At 38.5% G+C, this 17,341-nt stretch overlaps 2 protein-coding genes across 2 annotated transcripts in view; one reads left to right on the forward strand and one right to left on the reverse strand.

Moving 5' to 3' along the window:
* Positions 1-7,144, forward strand: part of zgc:171775 (STKc_p38 domain-containing protein) — a 9,786-nt gene extending 2,642 nt beyond the window's left edge. Inside the window, exons 2-12 of the mRNA XM_017411431.3 lie at positions 151-280; positions 800-858; positions 1,281-1,392; positions 3,592-3,621; positions 3,753-3,800; positions 4,392-4,506; positions 4,581-4,652; positions 5,071-5,150; positions 5,297-5,375; positions 5,494-5,667; positions 5,831-7,144. Of these exons, the coding sequence (XP_017266920.1) occupies positions 151-280; positions 800-858; positions 1,281-1,392; positions 3,592-3,621; positions 3,753-3,800; positions 4,392-4,506; positions 4,581-4,652; positions 5,071-5,150; positions 5,297-5,375; positions 5,494-5,667; positions 5,831-5,892 (961 nt within the window). The 3' untranslated portion in view covers positions 5,893-7,144. The remainder of the gene's footprint in view (positions 1-150; positions 281-799; positions 859-1,280; positions 1,393-3,591; positions 3,622-3,752; positions 3,801-4,391; positions 4,507-4,580; positions 4,653-5,070; positions 5,151-5,296; positions 5,376-5,493; positions 5,668-5,830) is intronic.
* Positions 7,145-11,755: 4,611 nt separating this feature from the next.
* Positions 11,756-16,254, reverse strand: krt5 (keratin 5). Its single transcript, XM_017411324.3, has 9 exons — positions 15,645-16,254; positions 14,047-14,255; positions 13,890-13,950; positions 13,681-13,776; positions 13,417-13,581; positions 13,208-13,333; positions 12,897-13,117; positions 12,754-12,812; positions 11,756-12,644 (listed from the first exon to the last, which is right to left on the reverse strand). The coding sequence occupies exons 1-9, from the start codon at positions 16,137-16,139 to the stop codon at positions 12,445-12,447; spliced, it is 1,632 nt and encodes a 543-aa protein (XP_017266813.1). The 5' UTR covers positions 16,140-16,254; the 3' UTR covers positions 11,756-12,444.
* Between the last annotated feature and the right edge of the window lie 1,087 nt (positions 16,255-17,341).

Raw genomic sequence — 17,341 nt, forward strand, 5'->3', positions numbered from 1 at the left:
CCCCCAGCCACTATGGCTGGTGGACAAAATTTTTAATTTCCACCCCTGGTTGTATCCGCTCGTTGCTGAACAGTAGAGTCACACAAGCCACTGTGTCCCCTGTCAATAAGATGAGATTCAATCAGTAAGCCTGTGTTTATTCTTATTTAGCTCTGCCATCGACCAGCAGACCAAAGAGAAGGTGGCCATCAAGAAGTTGTACCGGCCGTTCCAGTCTCTCATCCTTGCCAAGCGAGCCTACAGGGAGCTCCGCCTTCTTCGCCACATACAGCATGAAAATGTAAATATAATACAGTCTGCAACACTGTGGAGTGTGTCTGCTCCAAACTTGCATGTCAGAGTAAAGAAAAGTCTCACTCTTTGCTGTAAATGTGTATGTGATATCACAACGAGCAACATGTTATTTAATCAGCACTATCTGTTTGACCTCAGAGTATGTGATGCCTCTCAGCTGCCATCACACCAAATTTTAGCTCAGTATGTGTAAAATAGACTAAGTTGTAGCCATTTTTGTGTTTGTTAAAGGCTGTGGTGGCCATCTTGAATCAGGTTGGCTGAAAAATGTAATCAGTTGTTTAAGTACATTCGGTGATTACTTTCTGAGAGTTTCATTAAAACTTCTCCAGTGGCTCATGAGATATGATGTGAACAGACACTCCCACACAGACAGCAGTTACATTATTGCCCGCTTTTCATGGAGAATGGCAATAAAGATATTTGTCTTTTTTATTATTATTATTAAAGTAGCAATCTATCTAAGATATTGACTTGTTTCATGACTTATTGACTTGTCTTAAAGGTGATCTGCCTTCTGGACGTCTTCACGCCCGACGCCATGCTGGAGAAATTCCAAACCTTGTGAGCTGAGAATCTCGTTCTCTTACATTTCTGCCATTTTAGCTGTTCATATGTCAAAACATTCAGCTCACTCAGCATTTATACTTTTAGAAATATTTAACTGTCTTTACAATTATGGTCTTCATAGAAATACACAGAGATCTCTTTAAAAACATTGTTCTCTTTGAAATCTGCTTCAGTTTGTTTTCTTACTCTACTTTTAGCTTCTAGCTAGCCTTTTGCTACTTTTAACTTTTAGCTATCCTTTTGCTACATCTAGCGAGCATTTTGCTGTTTTCGGATTTTAGCTGATGTTTGTTTGTTTTGTTTTGTTTTTATTTTAACAACTAAATCTCACCTTCTTCAGTCAATTTCAGCAAAGACATTAGAGTCATGCTTATTGGTGTGTTCCCACCTGATGTTTTTTCTTTTTTCCGTTTTAGTTACATGGTGATGCCTTATGTAGCTCAGGATCTGGGCCGCATTATGAAGAAAAAGAGACTAAACGATCGCATCATCACATACCTCTTTTACCAGCTTCTGAGAGGCCTGAAGGTGAGCAATTCTGATTTCCAAACTAAAGCCTGATTTATACACACCACAGAGTCATAGGTATGATAAATACTAAAACAATGCATCTTGTTTTGCCTAAATCTGGATTTATACTCCACGAGAAGTGAAGAACTCTGCTCTAGCTGACATAGTTCAGAGACAGTTTTTGTTTTTCACATTGATATTTTATACTTGGTGAGAAACAACAGCGCAGAAGTCCTGAGAAGCTTCTTCCCTCCTTCCACAATGCTGGAACAGATCTGTTCCCGCCGGTGTCTCCACTCTTCCACCCCTGTAAATATAAATTTCTGACAGACGGTCTCTTCCATGCACAGTAATTGTGCTATCTCCTTCCATCAATTCTTTGTCATTTGACTCTCCTTATAAGTTGCTGGAATGGTTGTAAAGATGGACAGTGTTGAAGCAAAATGTCTCCTCATAAACATGTCCACAACAAAGTTCTGGCCAATCACACAATAATTGAATCACAGCACGTAGGTTAAAGCAGCAAGCTTTAGGAGGAGAAACATTTCTATTATTGTGACTGATTCTGGAAAAACAGCCTGTTTTTTCCCTCGCTCTAAATATCTGATCTGTAATCTCACCAGACCAGGAAGAGCTTCTTTTCTCAAGTTCAACATGTAGCACGTCTTCAGTGAGCCTGTTTAGCTAAAGACAGCTGCAGGGCAAGATCAAACACGCAGAAAGAGAGAAAACCTCTGCCTTCCAAGAAGTGCTTAGCTCTTTCTGGGTAGGAATCTTGTCCACAAAATCAAAGCACAAATGAAGTTAAAGAGGCCACAGAAACAGCGACCTTTACTGCTCGTTGAACAAGATGTTTTTAGAGTTTTTCATTTCAGGCATCACCCAATGGTGGCCTGCAGGGGGCCGGGATGGTGGAGGTGAGATATTTACTTAATAATAAAAACAATGTGAGAAAGGTGGAAAATAAAAGTCCACAGTGAACAGGTAGATTCCTAAATCAGACAAAAATGGGACAACATTCCACTTAAAAACTCCAGCAGCTGCTCTCCTAGGTTCCAAGATGTTTACAGACTGATGTTAAAAGATGGGAGGACTCCTGGTGAGAAACAACTGGAACAACTTTTTAACATCCAGTGCTGTAACAAGATTCAAAATGACCTTTTGTTTCCTAAAAAAATACTATAATATCCTAGTTTTAACATTTTAAATATGTTTACCATGATCTTTTGTTAATAAAAGTTGAGTTTTCCAAATCATTGCATGTTATTCCTATTTCAGAATTATGTTGACATGTTTGGTGTGTTTTCAGTTACATACTTGTGTGTTGGATGTATTTTAACCACTTGGTTTATCAGTGAGAACTTTTAAAAAGTCAGTGTTTTGAAACAGCAAAGAATAGATACTGTGATATGTTTCTGCGTCTAAAATAGATAAACGTGTTCAGTGTTTTGGGAAAAGTGTGAGGCGGACATTGTGCTTGAAGTAAATCTGAGCTGCTGTTTTTGCAACTCGAGTGTAAAGTTTTGCTAACTGAAGGAATAGAAATACTTTAGTGAGTAAACAATAGTAAAAACAAAAAACTAAAACTAACAGAACATCTGCTTAAAATATCGTTTGCATACAAATATAAATAAATAAATTGTCCCAACTGTTCTGTGTTTATTTTAAACTATCAGGAAAGTTTTTATTTTGTTTAAAAACTGCAGAATACAAAAAAAGTCTATAGATTTAGAAGATATTTACAGTAACAAGGCAGCTTGTTAGATGTACTTCACTGGTACTTAACCCCAGGTTTGAAAGGACCAATATTTTCCATTTCCCTTCTTTTTAAGCACTGAAGTCTGAGTACGATGTTTTTCAAGTTAATAAGTGTAAATGACTGTGTTTTCTGGTTGTTTGAGTGCCTCACCCTGTTAGTCAATATTTAACCAACAGTGTTCGATGGAAATGAAACTAAAAGCACATTTCAGACAGGAAAACTTGACAGTTTTCATATAAACATCAAGTGTTTGAATCAGCAGCAGTTATTTTAAGATCTTAACTTTCGTTGTATGAGTTTGTGTGCAGTAGTGTACTGAAAAATGCACAACATATGGCTGACAATACCTTGTAGTTGTGATTTTTTTATAGTGTAAAGCTGTGACTGTTGGAAAGCTATAAAGCTGTGGGAGCGTCTTATCTTTTACTGTCTGCTTGTTTCATTCTTCTTTTCTACAGTACATCCACTCTGCAGGGATCATTCATCGGGTTCGTAAATCATTTAATAACACCACACACTCATCAATAATTTAGTCACAGTTGTTACCCAAATCAAAGCTTCTTCGAAAATGTAAAGCCTTTGTTTTTTAGGCTGATAAAAGTGGCCTTGTGTCTTTTAGGATCTGAAGCCTGGTAACCTTGCTGTGAGTGAGAACTGCGAATTAAAGGTAAGTTCTCCAAATAAAGATTCAGCTCGACAGTTTCTCAACAAAACATTCAAAGTCAGCATTTTATCCCTTGTGTAGTATTTGCAACATTTAAAATTAAAAGCAATATGATATCAAAAAATCCAGTACCTGCCACCTTTAATGCCAGAGTTTCGGTCAAATCTGTAAAAAAATAATGTTGTGTGCGATCTCACACTATATTATGAGGTGTTGAGTAACGTGTTGGTGCTCAGAGTGTCTGTTATCAATGACTCTCAGCGACTACTCCACCACATTCGACCCTAATATCTGTAAACTGACTGAGTTCAAGGGATTTTTATGTTTTAAAGGTGAGCTGGCTGTGGCAGCCATGTTGAATTTGGGGTTGACTCTTAAAGGTAATCAGTTGTAGATGTATATCCTCCAAAAAACCCTTTGAGAGTCTCATAGAAATGTGTCCAGTAGTTTATGAGATATTTTGCTAACAAACAGATAATTTCACACACACAAACTCACAGATTGGGACAAAAACAATCCTATCCACCTTTTATAGGTCATCAAAAAAAAAAGAAAAATGTACTATGTTAAAAAATCAGTGTTGATTTTTCTTAGATTCTGGATTTTGGTTTGGCAAGACAAACGGAGAGCGAGATGACTGGTTATGTTGTGACACGTTGGTACAGAGCACCTGAGGTCATTTTCAACTGGATGCACTACAGTCAGACAGGTAACATCATTCATGCACCTTTCATTCTGCTCGCTTCAATCCGGATTGTCTGAAAATTCCCCTCCTGCTTACAGTGGATGTCTGGTCAGCCGCCTGCATTCTGGCTGAAATGATCACTGGTCAGGTGCTTTTCCCAGGAAATGACAGTATCCACACTTTGTTTAAGCTCATTTATAGGACCCTAAAACTCATGTTGCAGCAGAATTGAAATGTTTTTAAATAAGGCCGAAAGGGGCATTAACATTAAGGTCAAATGAAATGTCTGAGAGCTTTTCACATTATGTCATCAGAGCAGTTGTGGTTTGTACGAAGATGTATCAGGGCTACTGTAAATAAAAAAAAATATTACAACCCAATTCTGAAAAAGTTGGAACTTTTTTGAGATGTGTAGCTGCATTAAAATTAAAATGTACCTTTTTTTAAAAATAAAAAAAACACAATTTCTTAGTTTTAACATTCGATACGTTTGCTGTTTCACTGTGAATAAAATATGGGTTTATGTACATTTTACACAACCTCCTGGTGTATGCCGTGTGTTCAGTTTTCCTTAACCAGCGTGTTCAGGCATCGATCAGCTGCAGAAGATCCTCCGTCTGACAGGAACACCAGATTCCTCCCTGGTGCAGAAGATGCAGAGTAAAGACGTGAGGTTCCTTCAGTCTGCACACCTTATTTATTACCAGTTAGCATATTGATAACCGTAGCATGCTGTATTTCCAGATTTCTATTTTCATAATAATCTGTATTTATATTTGAAGTACAATGCAACCCTTGGGTTTTGTTTTTTCAGGCTCAATCATATGTGAAAGGTCTGCCTCCACAAAAGAAGAAAAATTTCAAGGAAGTGTTTTCAACAATGGATGCGAACGGTGTGTTTTTACTGGAAAGTGTTCATTGATAATAAAGTGGATAATAAATACCTAAATCAGAAGGTTATGTCGGAATGGCAAGAAACTTAAGTGGTGGTTTTGATCTTGATGCTTCAAGCTGTGAACCTTCTTGAGGAGATGTTGGTGCTGGACCCAGAGAAGAGGCTGACAGCTAAAGAGTGTCTGTCCCACGTATTCGTGGCTGAATACCATGAGCCAGCAAGCGAACCAGACTCAGATCCTTATGACGACTCCTTCGAGAGCCTGGAGCTCGCCGTTGGTGAATGGAAAAGTGAGTATGGCTGCACACAAACGGCTGCAGTTTACTGAGGTTACAAACATTTGAATCCCAAATCATACTTAAAGATGTATTCCACTATATTTGATTTATTTGCATATTTTTTATATCTGTACTTTAGTGATTTTACAGCAGAATTTTCTTTCTTCCCAATCAGGTCTTATCCACATGGAGATTATGACCTTTGATCCTAAGAATCCTGGTAACACAGCTATGTAGGACTCTGCAAGAACCAAGAAATGTGTTTGTTTTCTTGAGTTGTCAAGACAAAAACAAAGTTTACTTTGGCCAGGTCATTTCATACTTAATGAGAAACTCAAGAGCAGAAGTCCCGGGGAGTCCTCAAAGGCCCTTCCCGCTGCAGGACTGATTGCCTTCAGCATCCCCACTCTTTTCTCTGAACACATAGTTTGCCTTTACGAATTTCTTGCTAAAGGAACATCATTTTTGTTGTCAAATTCTTTCCTCTGTGCACTGTTTGGCTTTCTCTTTCCACAAATTAGCCCTTTGCATGTTTTTTATGCCTTTACAGATCAGTTTTTTTCCTCACTGCCAGCTGCTCTTCAAAACTATCAATTGTACAGACTTCTACACTAGTGGAAAATAGGAATGTGAACATTTCCGCTTTAAATCCATGTGCCCACTTCAGATTCCTGTCAGTAAAAAACATCCTGAACTGTCTTCACTGTGTTTTTGTAGCTGTTTCATGTGTTTCAGTTCGTAAGTTGCAGTTCTACAGGTGGCTTGTAGAGCACGATAGAAAACTAAAACCAGAAATGTGTTAATTCTGTACAGTGCACTTGACCTGAGCCACTGGAGTCTACAATATGTCCTCTCCTTTAAATAAAAGTCAAACTGTTTTTATTTCACTTTTATTTGTAACTTTTTGTTGGTATAAATTTATCTGAATGTGCCACACTTACATTCGTGAACTGTAGGCTGTGGAACAAAAGGAGAAAAGTGTAATCTACCTTTTATTAACTTGATTAACCAGAGGACAACGTATTGGAAGAAAAGTGTTTGGAAAATATTGATTTCAGCTTCATAAATCCAGGAAAATGATCCTGATGTGTTACTGTATTTAGTCACAAACATGCTACATATTTTATTCAATAGGTGTGTCGTGTAATAATGTTTTATTTTTTTATTTTAGTTTGATCTTTATATTTGTACAATGCTAATATTCAAGCCTCGGTCAATAATTTTTGAATAAAAAGTTTCAAAACACATTTAAATAATCTAAGTGTGAGCGTTGATGGCTGGTTGTTTCAGAGTTGGACTGATGATCTGTTCAGGGTTTACCAAACTTCAACATTTCTGAATAAATTTTGAAAGCATAGATGCAGCTACTGCCTGGAATTCTAACATAACTTGTAATAATGTAAGCTCAGAAAAAACACCTTCATTTTGATGAATAAACTGTGTTTACAAAGTGTGAACAGAACCACGATTAAAAGAAATGTTAAAGAGCTGTGGGAGTAAGACATCTTTTTTTTTTTTTTTTGAAAAATAAATTGGAAAAACTTGGACAGCTGAAATGTTAGAGTGTGACATCATCAGCTGTCATTTGAACATTATTTGGACAAATCAGTAAAATTCATAAAACTTAAACTTCCAGAGGGATGGATTTTCTCACGCATTTTCCCCAAATCCTATCAATCTCCTTTTTTTTCCTCAGTTTTTTGCAAATTATGTAAAGGCTGTGCGATGTCCCACTACCAAAAGTCAGCAAACTATTCCCAATTAAACCATGTGCTTTGGTGTATCATTTCAAGGCTGCACAACGAGACACAGGACAACATAAATGAACAGAATAGTAACATGGGTGCTTCAGTTCTTATTCAAAAACATGACTAATAAGTTAAAGTTAAACAGATTTCTCAATAAAGTTAATGTTTACAATGAATTACAGATGGGCTGGTAGTGTGTTCCAGATCTTCCTTCTTTCACAGAAAAAGTTCTTGGAGTAAAAATTGTTTTGTATTTATCATTGCCACTTGAAACAGTTCTAGTAAATCTGCTGCTGTTTTCTGTGATGTGAATCTGAAAATAGTTAAAAGGATGAGCAGTTCAAGTAAATTACGATCTTGGTTCCATATGGTAGCTGTTGGAAACAAAAGTGGAGAATAATTCCAGAACATCTGTGGAACCTGCAGTAGACAATGGTTAACCATAGGGTGCTAGTGGCTACTTAAGAGGCACCAGTGAAGTCGTTACAGCACCTGCTAGACTGAGAAAATTAGATTTAAGTTATTTCAAACTTGCACTCTGTATGGAGCAGAGGAAGAGCCAGGGTTAGGTGGGTTTTTGTTTTTGTTTGTTTGTTTGTTTTGTTTTGTATTTTTGATGATTCCCTCTGAGTTAGTCAAATGACCATAACAGTTTAGTGTAGAGGGTCAAAGGGAAGGTACAAGCCGGTGCATGTCAATCAGGATTCCATTTCCTTTATTTAGCCCAGGAGTTCAAATAAATAAAGTGTTCTCAGGTTTATTAGAATTTTAAGACACATCCTCAGTAGAGGACCTCCAGTTCATCAAGTGTTTTGGATTTTACCTTTAGATACCCTCACCTAAGGAGGCCGAGGCTGAGGTTGATCAGTCCGAGGTGTGTGTACCACCTGGGTTTGTTGAAGGGTTATGGTTAGAACACAGAAATGGGTTTGGTTTGTAGGTTAAAGTTAGGCATTTAAGAAGATCGGCCAGTTTGTTCATTTCTGTCAAATGTGAGTACACATGTATGATTGTGAGCTTTTACTGTGATTTTTAATGTTCGTCATAATGGCTGTACTTGACGAGATTTCTGTTAAGTAAAATGATTCACTAGAGGGCAGCATTTAATCACAACAGGAGCAGACAGGCTTATGGTGCCAACTCTGGTTCATCAGTGTTGTAACTGTTCTCCTGCAGCAGAGCACAACAGCAGAATGACTATGGATGGTAGAGTAATCATTCCTAAGGATCTCATTCACTTCTGCAAGACTCCAATGATATGCAGTTTTGTTAATCAGTGTCTCTTCACCAGAAGCACTGATTAACAATACTGACCACAATTATCCTGATCAGGCTTCTCTGAAATCTACTGATGGATGTTAAACATGAGAACAGTTAGTGGCAGATGATGATAAACATTTATTTAGAAGTACTTATATCCATCTGTTTGTCTGTTATTGTTGATATATATGGATCCAAACTTGACAGAACTTGTTTTTTACCCCTTTTGGTGTTTCTTTTTTTTCTGGTGTATGGTTGAACCAGATTTGTTATTTCCAAAGGCATTTTACCTTATACGTTTAAAACTTTTTGTCAGCTTATACTGGATGGGGACTTACTTATCAAGCCATCCATCAATCCATCCATCTATCTATGCCAAGGCATTGCCAGACCAGACAGGATATATAATCCCCTCAGGGAGTTCTGGGTCTGCCTCCTCCAAGTAGGACATGCCCAGAAAACCTCAAAAGGCACAGTAGACATCTAGAAGGCATCCTAATCAGATGCCCAAACCACCTTAACTGACTCCTTTTGAAATGAATGAGCAGCGGCTCTCCCCTGAGTTCCCCCTGAATGACTGAACTCTTCAATCTATTTCTAAAGCTGAGCCCAGCTCTTTGCAGCAGCTTGTATCCAGTATCTTCTTGTTTTGATGTACCAGAGAAATAATAAAGCTTGTTTTTAGAACACACAAACTGTAACGCCAATGAATTCTTGAACTACACCCTTCATAAGACGAGTTTTATACAACAGAGACATTATACGTTACAAAGTTTTAAAAAAATGAGGAATTGGTGTGGAAACTGGAAAATGGCCTTGGGCTTCTTTTGCCCGTTCCACAGTATGAGGTGAACCACACCTATTTTTGTTTTCATCTCCAAAATGTGTCATGAAGACCATATTTTCCCATAACTATGCACACAAACAAATATCACGATTGAGGCAATCGTGTGCAACCATGTAACAAAGTAAAATTAACTGGACAGTTGGACACCTCTTAGGTCAAGGGTGATCACGATTCAATACAAGGTCGAAGTGTCAAAGGTCAACATCACAGTTGACCTAGTGCTCTAGCTCTGCAACAATTTAATGTAGGAATGTCAAACTGTCTAGCTGGATACCTCATGGGTCAAAGATGATACCTGTTGATTTCAGGGTTTATGGGGTCAAGGTTCAAGGTCACAGCTAACCCCTTTATTTAAAACTTGTCTATACTCCTACATGTGACCCTTTTGTTACCTCCGCCAAGGTAGTTATGTTTTCGGTTGTGTCCATTTGTTTATTTGACTGTACGTCAGCAAGTTCACATGAACAGGTTTGGACAGATTTGGATCAAATTTTCAGGAAATGTTTGGATTGTTACAAAAAAAAATAGATTAAATTCTGGTGCTGATCCAGATTATGATCCAGATTCCACTAGTTTTTAATCAGGCTGTGGCCTTGGTGGATGTTTGCGCTCTCTGAGTGCTTCTAGTATTGTATTACTTTTAGTTTGTAGCTATCGTTTTTCTACTTTTAACCTTTAGACAGCTTTTTGCTATTTTTAGCTTTTAGCTATCCTTGTACTACTTTTATCTTTTAGCAACTATTCTGATACTTTTAACTAGCATTTTGCTACATTTAGCTACCATTTTGTCATTTTTAGCTAGCCTTTTGCTATTTTTGGCTTTCAGCTAGTGTTCTGCTTATTTTTGCTTTAACAACTCGGCCATTCAGCACTCAGCAGTCAGACTGGATTTTAGCAGTAAATGGTGTTTCTCTAGATAAGTTGTGTTCTTCTGCTGACGACAGTGATTTAATAAAAGATAAAAGACTAATTTCAAACAAAACAAAGCAACAATGAACAAGCTCTGTACAAACCCAAGTGCATGAATTCAGATAGCTTCATATTTAAAAGTCTCTGCTGCAGACAACTGTCACATCAAACTTGTCACCTCTCCAACACACGCCTTGTGAGCTCTTGCTTTATGTTTCTGCTCAGGCATGTTCACATTCATCTCCACTTACTCAGACTTTTGGCTGGCTTGCTTCCACTTTTCAGAGGCATATGTGTGGCATGTTCACAGATCTGACAGCACTTGCCAGAATCTACTAAACTGTCATCGCCAGAGGCTGCTAGCAAGTTATTTTCCATGTGCCTCAGAAATATCTGTCCATATATGTACTACTACATCTAAATCAATATCCTCAACCTAAATACTCATATAGAATTTAAATTGAGAAAACATCATCAAAAGAAAATATAGTCATTGCTTTCAGTTGCTTTGAGTTCATAAAATACACAGCTTATGAATACACATACAATATGTAGACATACCAAATGTCTACAAAGAACACACAATCTGACTTAAGAAATAACATGGAACAGAATAATGCTCTAAAATAAAAAGATTTTAAAAAAGAGTAAATAATGAGACAGTTGCAAAACTAACATTGGTGCAACTTTATTAAATGTGGGGTTTTTTTTGTTTGTTAGTTTGTTGTTTTTTTAGTCATGGAAACCTAAAATATTTGCACCTTAAGTTTGTAAAGTTGCATAAATAAAAACTGAAGCATGGTTAATTACTCAAAATGATTCATCTACAACTTTCTCAAATATATAATATATTAAATGTTACTACTAGTGAACACTTAAAATCATTACTCCTAAATCAGAAACTGCAAGCCTGTTAATATATATATTTTTTTTTATGATGGCAAAAAAGTGTCAAACCTTTTGTTTTAGATAGTTGTCCCTGTAACCTTTGTGTGTATTTTTAAGTAGCCAGCATTATTGGTTATATGTCTTTATTAAACTCTTTTGAATGTAAAAAATAGAAATCTGTCCTGTTTTGTCTAAATCTGTAACATTTCATTAGTCCAGACTTATTTTTTAGTTTTATTGAAATTTGTTTGACTATATATTGTATTTCCATTATGTAGACAACTATAATCTGAACATTTTAGACCTTTTTACCGAGTTATATTTATACAGCAAATGAAACACTGCTTCTACTAGCTTGGCCAAAACCAGTAAGGTGAAACAGAAACGAAAAACACATCAGCCAAAATTAATCTTAACACAGATTTATTCCAGATGTTTTGATGGTACCATTGACAATAAATCTGGTAGTCAGCCTTATACAACTTTTTCTTTTACTGCTGTTGATCAAAGTGGAAATGAAAGCAAACCATGATCAAACACCACTTATTTTTTGACAGAAGATAGGTCAGTTTCTTTCAAAACATAAAAGTGAATAAAAGAAGATCCTTAAAATCAACTTGTGTGTTATATGTAGCTGCTTTTACAGATCTTAAACTGCACAAAATGACATAGGAAGTGAAACTGTCTAAAGGAGGAGTCAGAGGTGTGACACTGCCTGCCAAAGTTAAGACCATAAAAGCATTCAGTCCTCCTAAAATGTCTCCCTATACATGTCTTTTTCTGTGCAAAGAATGTTGCTTTGTGAGGATTCTTTGTTGTAGCACTACAAGTGTATTTTCTTTCATTTTTTCCTGTCTGTACAACAACACATCCAGCAACTAAAAGACAGCCAGGCTGACTGATGAAAAGAAGACTGGACTGACTCACGTCTCTGTGGCTCTTTATCTTTGGTTTAACATTTTTTCTGCCTCAACTTGTGTTTGGATGTAATCTCTGACTACATGGATACGTCAGCTGCAGGTGGTCAACTAAAACATATTCCTGAGGCGTCTCTGTGTCTGCGATTAAAGGTGGGGGTTGAGGGGGGTTGTAGACAGGAGGAGCAGAACAAGGGAAGGAGAAGGAAGAGCAGGACATTTAATAAAACCTTGGGCTGCCCTTTACACTCATGCTTCCTCCACTCTTTATGCTCATGCCACCCCCAAAACCTCCACCCATTCCGCCGCCGCTGCCGCCGCCATAGCCGCCACCATAGCCGCCGCCATAGCCGCCGCCATAGCCACCTCCCATGCCACCTCCCATGCCACCTCCCATGCCGCCTCCTCCTCCTGAGCCACCTGTTAAAAGAATAAAACATTTTCATTGGATTATTGATCACTAACAACTTTCTTGATGTTTTTCTACTTTTATTTTTTTGTATTTTCAAAGCAATGTGTTCATATTTACCGAAGCTAGTGCTTGAGGACTGTACATGGATGGTTGCAGTTCCACCTCCACTGGCAATTCTGCAAGATCACAGGCATAAACTTTTAACTGCTGCTGTCATCTCTACTGATGCTGCAGAAGAGTTTAAGTAGCTGAGCCCTTACCTGCATTCCTCTCCTTCCAGAAGCTTCCTATAGGTGGCAATCTCAATGTCCAAAGCCAGCTTGACGTTCATCAGGTCCTGGTACTCGCGGACCTGGAGGGCCATGTCCTGCTTGGCTCTCTGCAGGGCATCTTCCAGGTCCTTGATGCGGGCCTTGGCGTCCTTCACTGCCAGCTCGCCACGCTCCTCAGCCTCAGCGATCTGGCCCTCGAGGTTGGTACGCTAGGTGGGTAAAAAAATAAGCACAAGTTTCACATGGGACAATTCTCATTCAAAAGTTTACCGCAACAAAAGTAATAAAAGTGTTTTTACCTGTCCTTTGACTGCCTCAATCTCGTTCTGGAGGCGGCTGATCATACGGTTGAGTTCAGCGATCTCACTCTTGGTGTTGCGAAGGTCATCTCCGGCCTGTGATGCTGTTGTCTGCATCTCCTGGTACTAATGGGATAAGATCAGAAATAACTATAAGTACATATTTCATAGACTGAATCCACTTTTTAGAATTGCAGACTCTCTTTTACCTTCTGCTGGTACCATTTCTCAGCTTCACCTCTGCTGTTGTTGGCGATCTCCTCATACTGTGCCTTTACTTCGGCCACAATGGAGTCCATGTCCAGGCTGCGGCTGTTGTCCATCTCCACAATGACTGAAGTGTCCTTGATCTGTCCCTGGAGCTCAGCCAGTTCCTGAACACAATATAAACATTATTTTAAAACCCAGAACTCATAGATTCCAGACAATTTGGATTATCTTAATTTATTTGGCCTTTAGCAAGTTTTTCTTACCGCCGCAAAGAGAGCTCTGTAGAAATTAATCTCATCCTGAAGGGAGTCAGCCCTTGCCTCCAGCTCAACTTTGTTCATGTAGGCACCATCTACATCCTGAAAGAGGAGAAGTGGTCTGCATTTGAGTGAGGCCTCCAGCAAATCAATTATTCATGCATCATTTGTTGTGCAGCAGACACAGGAATGAACAACAGCAGATCAGCCCTCACCTTCTTGAGGAGTACAAAATCATTCTCCACAGCTGCACGCTTGTTGATTTCATCTTCATATCTGACATGAACAGAGAAAAGATGGAAAGGGATTGTGAGCATCATTTAATGTAGGTTTGCACTTTGTCTTCAGAGACATGGCACACTTAAAACTCACTTGTTCTTGAAGTCCTCCACCATTCCTTGCATGTTCTTCAGCTCTCCCTCCAGCTTGACCTTCTCATTGCCAAGCCCATCCAGCTGCCTGCGCAGGTTGGCAATATAGACCTCGAACATTTGGTCGATGTTGGACCGGGTGGTGGTCTGATCCTGCAGCAGGCTGTATTTGGTCTCCAGCATTTTGTTCTGCTGCTCCAGGAAGCGGACCTAAGCACACATTTGCCATAATTAGAATCATTGTCATTGAGGAGATACTACTAGTATGTCTTCTTCGTTCTACTTTCCTAATCGTAGGACACTTCTATGTGACATTCCCTCAGGTATTAACTCATGTGTACAAAATACTGCCAGTTGCCATGTTTATATCTCCCTCAAGGCAGAGATGTTCTACATGCTTCACATGGTTGAAACTTTTTCCAGAGTATAACTGAAAAGTACTTTTTTAATGAAAATAATTATGACATACTGAAAATATAATTTTGTTTCTACAAAATAAAAGATGCGGATCTAGGTATTAAATCATAGAGGTAATCTTTATGTAAAACTGAGCAATGGTTTTAAGGATTGCTACACTTCAGTTTTGCCCTCCCCTTTAACCACCTGACTGTAGTGCCTCCTTGTCTTGTTGCAGCATACTTTCACTGAGTGAACATGTCTGCAATTAATGGATCATGCCCGAAGCTACTACCTGTCAACTCTACTCATCCCTTAACAATGTGCCACTCCTGGTAAAATTTGGTTCAACAAATAAACTAAATCTACATTTTAAAAAATCCATTAATTACTGCTGCTACAACTTGCATATATTTTCTTTTTTTCTTTTTAATTTTTATTTAAAATGGCTGGAAACAGTTTCTAAAGTCACTTGCCTGAGGACATTTAAGGTGTGGTGTGTACACAGCAGAAAAGCTAACTGAGCACTTTCTCACACAGGGTGTGGTAAACTTTTTCATCTGACACAGTCTGCATTTGAAGTTTTCTGATCCTGCATCAAAGTATGAATGAGTGAATGGACAAATAAATATTGAATCAAGCCCCAAAACATTAAATAAATGACACATGTTCTTGCAAGGTTTATGAAAATGAGTATAATTTTAAAACTACCCTAACTTTAGTTACTCTTCTTGCTAAAGGTTGCCCATTTTTGCTGTTATGGTTACAAGTGTTAACCTGATCTTCTGTTCCTCTACCACAGAAAGCACCAGTCATTTGATACAGCCTCTCTAGTGTTTCCTGCCTCTAACTCTGCACAGAAACACCTGGCAGAAGGCCAATCATGATCAAATGAAGTTAAGAAAATAGCAGTCGGCTTTTCAGTTGGTGAGCAGTAGATACACATCATGGCTCCTAGAGATGTCAGATGTCTACACTCCAGTTTGAATGACAATGCTGATAATATTCAGCTAGTTATTACAAATTTTCAGTTTGCACATGCATGATATTCAGTTTCTGAGTTATATTAAATAAACTCAAGAGGCCTTTTAGAGAAACTCTGCAGCAACATATTTTACTCCTCAGTTCTTTTTTACAACTATAATTCAAACTAGTGTATATTAATGAGATTAAAACCAAAGAGTTCCTTGTTTTTTTACTCACCTTGTCAATGAAGCTGGCAAAGCGGTTGTTGAGGGTCTTGATCTGCTCTTTTTCTTGGGTGCGGATAGTCTGGATGTTAGGGTCGAACTCAAGGTTCAGAGGGGCCAACAAGCCCTGGTTGACCTGGACGTTTGTGATTGTAGGCATCATTCCTGGACCACCAAAGCCACTGCCTGCTCCAAAACCACCACCAAAACCAACACCTCCACCACCACCACCAGCACCACCGAAACCCATACCAACTCCATAAGCACCACCACCACCAAAACCACCACCACCACCACCCATGCTTGACCTCATTGAGCCACCAGACATGTTGGCAGAGGCCACTGAGTATGACCTGGATGGTACAATAGCAGATCTTGAGGAAAATGACTGTCGCATGCCACCGCCTCCACCAAAGCTAGCGCCTCCACCAAAGGCACCGGCTCCACCAATGCTACTGCCTCCACTGGTATAGCTGGTTCTTTTCATGCTGTATGTTTTGACCGACATGGCTGGTCTAGTTTGTTCTGAGAAGTAGGGAGAAAAGAAGGAGCAGACACAGAGAGAGGTTTGGCAGAGAAGTGGAGCACACTAAGAGGAGAGCCAAGTCCCTCTAAGTACCTTCTACCTCTCCGGGATGAATATTTATCTGTCTCTAAGTGGAGGAGGTCCTAGTAAGCTCAGCCTCCTCTGCACCTCCTACCCAACTCTCCTCCAATTACCTGAATCCTCAGAGGTGAGCTCAGAGGCAGGTCGACAGGCTTGGAGCAGCTCAGCCTGTCAGACAGGTAAGAGTGCTGCCCTTGGGAAGTGATCTGGGCTAGACACACCCAGATGTTCACAGAAGAATGGCATCAGTACTGAAGCCGAGGAGTAAAGACATTTTGGCAAAAACAGATTTACTTGATTAGGTAGGGAAGAGTAGAAGGGTGGGGAACTTCAAACTCACTGAGAACCTACCAATTTTAATCTTTTTGCAAGACTTTAGAGTTTCAGCTGTTTAAATTACATAGAGTAGCAACAGTACTTAATCCTGACCTTGCAATGACAAATTAAGTTAAAGAATATTATACAAATGCATTTGTTTATCGTCAATCGCATTTTAAACAACAACAACAACAACAAAAAAGTTTTAGTACATTTTAAAATAGTTTTTGGGAATTTCTCTGCATCCCTCTAAAACTGAGGGAGAAAAAAAATTACAATTTAATCTTGCTCCACGTGTCAATCATTTATGTGTTCATCGATTAAGAAAATCAGAGTCTGTTAAGTCACACTAAGTATATAAGTCATGCTGTGATGCAGAAAAAATGCAAATATTGCTCTTTTATATTGACTGTTTTTTGTGCTATGAACGTTTTTGTTTCAATGGTCATTACAATATGCTTATGAAGATTCTAAAGACAAAAATATATTGAAACTAGCATTCTCTGACGGAATGCCATTTTGCATGCCACTCCTTTCAACAAAGATCTTGTGCAATTTCTTAGAGCTTAAAGTATGTGTTGGGAATGACTCTCGGCTGCTACCACATCAATTTTTAGCTTGATGTATTTAAAATTGACCAAGTTATAGTCATTTTTGGTTTTGCTACAGCTGATTTCTTCTGGTGGCCATCTTGATTTGGTTTTATACCAACAATTAGTCAGTTGTAGATATACATCTAATGATTACTTTTTGAGAGTTTCATTAAAATTTGTTTTGACTCTTCA

The sequence above is a fragment of the Kryptolebias marmoratus genome, linkage group LG8, assembly GCF_001649575.2.
Source record: "Kryptolebias marmoratus isolate JLee-2015 linkage group LG8, ASM164957v2, whole genome shotgun sequence".
NCBI classification, from domain to species: Eukaryota; Metazoa; Chordata; class Actinopteri; order Cyprinodontiformes; family Rivulidae; genus Kryptolebias; species Kryptolebias marmoratus.

Excerpts from the sequence above, each read along its gene's own strand:
- krt5 (XM_017411324.3), bottom strand. The coding sequence starts at position 16,139 with ATGTCGGTCAAAACATACAGCATGAAAAGAACCAGCTATACCAGTGGA. Across the intron at positions 13,334-13,416 it reads AGAAATGGTACCAGCAGAAG|TACCAGGAGATGCAGACAAC; the intron begins GTAAAAGAGAGT and ends TTATCCCATTAG. Across the intron at positions 13,118-13,207 it reads TTGAGGCAGTCAAAGGACAG|CGTACCAACCTCGAGGGCCA; the intron begins GTAAAAACACTT and ends TTACCCACCTAG.